At 40.3% G+C, this 2955-nt stretch overlaps 1 protein-coding gene across 1 annotated transcript in view; it reads left to right on the forward strand.

Annotated features, from left to right (window-relative positions):
• The window catches only part of LOC17878171 (farnesyl pyrophosphate synthase 2), an 8702-nt gene extending 7070 nt beyond the window's left edge, over positions 1-1632 (forward strand). The window contains exons 5-12 of the mRNA XM_006284482.2: positions 7-96; positions 174-262; positions 352-403; positions 591-686; positions 782-826; positions 917-1006; positions 1092-1163; positions 1307-1632. Coding sequence (XP_006284544.2) covers positions 7-96; positions 174-262; positions 352-403; positions 591-686; positions 782-826; positions 917-1006; positions 1092-1163; positions 1307-1435 — 663 coding nt within the window. The 3' untranslated portion in view covers positions 1436-1632. The remainder of the gene's footprint in view (positions 1-6; positions 97-173; positions 263-351; positions 404-590; positions 687-781; positions 827-916; positions 1007-1091; positions 1164-1306) is intronic.
• The last annotated feature ends 1323 nt before the right edge of the window (positions 1633-2955 follow it).

Genomic DNA, 2955 nt, shown 5'->3' on the forward strand with positions numbered 1-2955 from the left:
GATGGGGTTCTACTTCGCAATCATATCCACAGGATTCTCAGAAAGCACTTCAGGGAAATGCCTTACTATGTTGACCTCGTTGATTTGTTTAATGAGGTAAAAATCTCTTTGGCGTTTAACTTTCCAATTTCACAATTGATCCAACTCTATTCTCTTACATCATTCATTTCTAGGTAGAGTTTCAAACAGCTTCTGGCCAGATGATTGATTTGATCACTACCTTTGATGGAGAAAAAGACTTGTCCAAGTACTCGTTGCAAATGTGAGAGATTTCACCTCTTCTTAATGGTTGATGCAGTGGAATAGCATTAACACGTCCTGACTGATGATATAGTTTTCTTAAACGTGCAGCCATAGGCGTATTGTCCAGTACAAAACATCTTATTACTCATTTTATCTTCCTGTGAGTATAGATTCTTAATCCCTCTCTGTCTCTCTTTAGAGTCACGCATAAGTTCTCAGGCAGCAAGTAAATGCTTTCTTATGCTAGACACATTTTGTTATGTAGTTGGATGATCTGTTAAATAGTGCTAGGAGGCATATCCATTGATGCATTTTAGGACTACTAAAAAATTCATTCCTGTACTCAGGTTGCTTGTGCATTGTTTATGGCGGGAGAAAATTTGGAAACCCATACTGATGTGAAGAATGTTCTTGTTGACATGGGAATTTACTTTCAAGTACAGGTAATTAGTAACTAATACATGAGAGTCATATTATGGGTTCATTTGAAGATCCAAAAGAGCAGTAATAGCAAGTTAATATCTTTTCTTTTCCATAGGATGATTATTTGGACTGTTATGCTGATCCCGAGACACTTGGCAAGGTAAATATTTATGCCACCACATTGCGTTTTCGAAGCTGATCTTACTGTATATTGGTGCTTATCTCACGGGGCATGTGTTGTATAACGCAGATAGGGACAGACATAGAGGATTTCAAATGCTCCTGGTTGGTGGTTAAGGCATTGGAACGCTGCAGTGAAGAACAAACTAAGATACTATATGTGAGAATCAGTTTCTTTCTAATGCGCATAAGATTGAAGCAGGAGCAGCATGTTAATCTGACTGAATAACTTTTCAATGTCTCAGGAAAACTATGGTAAAAGCGAGCCATCAAACATTGCTAAGGTCAAAGCTCTCTACAAAGAGCTTGATCTCGAGGTTTGTCACTTAGCACTAATTTAGACCTTTTGTTAGTCAAGTGAAGTAGAAAAAGACCTTTATCATCTTGTTATGAAAGTAGAGGCATTAGAGATGTGATCTAATATGTACATAATCTGCGTTTGATCTTTGATTTGTCATAGGCTGCATTCATGGAATATGAGAAGGAAAGCTATGAGAAGCTGACAAAGTTGATCGAAGCTCACCAAAGTAAAGCAATTCAAGCAGTGTTAAAATCCTTCTTGGCTAAGATCTACAAGAGGCAGAAGTAGAGACTCTGGTCTCTCTGCATGCTTATTCTTCTGACATTATGTATTGTGTCATGACTTCAATTCCTCTTTAGTATTTTGTTCCCTTCCAAAAACTTGAATTTGAGATTCTTGTTGATGCTGTGTATATAGAAAAATAAAAAAAATAGTTGGGATCAGTGAATCATTGATACTTGTTAATGTGGCAAAATTTTGGGTTACATGAGGGTGCCATAGAAATCTGGAGAAGAAGAATCTTTAACAAAAGGTGTAATATGATGGGAACTTTGCACTTGAATGCATTATCTACGGAGTTGGAACCATTAGGTTTGGGTGCAGCCAACCAAGCGGATTTACTTAGTAGAATTCGGTTAGCTCAAGAAAATGACGAAGAGTTGAAATTGTGGGCCGAGAATAACAAGACAGAGTTTCAAACTTCTAACAACGGGACCATTGTGGTGAATGGTCGGGTGTGCGTTCCGAAAAATATGGAGTTAAGAGAAGAAATTCTTAAGGAAGCTCACCAATCCAAATTCTCGATTCATCCGGGCTCAACAAAGATGTATCGTGACTTGAAAAGGTACTAACACTGTAAGGGAATGAAGAGGGACGTGGCTGAATGGGTTGCTAAGTGTGGAACATGTCAACTCGTTAAAGCCGAGCACCAAGTGCCGAGTGGGTTGGTGCAAACCTTACCAATGCCGGAGTGGAAATGGGATCATGTGACGATGGATTTTGTGACCGGATTGCCCAAAGGGAAATCTAAACATGATGCAGTTTGGGTAGTTGTGGATAGACTAACTAAATCTGCTCACTTTATGGCGATCTCAGAAACAGACGGAGCCGAAGAAATTGCAGCAAGATATATCGAAGAGATAGTACGGTTGCATGGAGTTCCGGCTAGCATCGTTTCCGACCGGGATACTCGTTTCACTTCGCATTTTTGGAAAGCATTCCAGAAGGCGTTAGGAACAAGGGTGAACTTGAGTACTGCATATCATCCACAAACTGATGGACAGTCCGAGAGAACTATTCAGACTCTTGAAGACATGTTGCGAGCATGTGTCTTGGATTGGGGCGGAAATTGGGAGAAGTACTTAACGTTGGTTGAGTTTGCGTACAACAATAGTTATCAAGCTAGTATCGGAATGTCGCCTTACGAAGCATTGTATGGCCGAGCGTGTAGGACGCCTTTATGCTGGACACCAGTCGGAGAACGCACTCTGTTTGGTCCGGAGATTATCGACGAGACGAATGCAAAGTTGAAATTTTTAAAGATAAAGCTGAAAGAAGCACAAGACCGACAGAAATGCTATGCGGATAAACGTCGGAAGGAGTTAGAATTTGAAGTCGGGGACTTGGTGTATCTTAAGGCAACCACGTACAAAGGAAAGGGGCGATTTACAAAAAGAAAGAAGTTAAGTCCAAGGTTCGTTGGACCGTACAAGGTTATTGAGCGAGTTGGAAAAGTGGCGTACAAACTTGACTTACCACCGAAGCTCGATGCTTTTCATAAGGTGTTTCACGTCTCCCAATTACGGAAA

The sequence above is a fragment of the Capsella rubella genome, unplaced genomic scaffold (genome assembly GCF_000375325.1).
Source record: "Capsella rubella cultivar Monte Gargano unplaced genomic scaffold, Caprub1_0 scaffold_7, whole genome shotgun sequence".
In the NCBI taxonomy this organism is placed as follows: domain Eukaryota; kingdom Viridiplantae; phylum Streptophyta; class Magnoliopsida; order Brassicales; family Brassicaceae; genus Capsella; species Capsella rubella.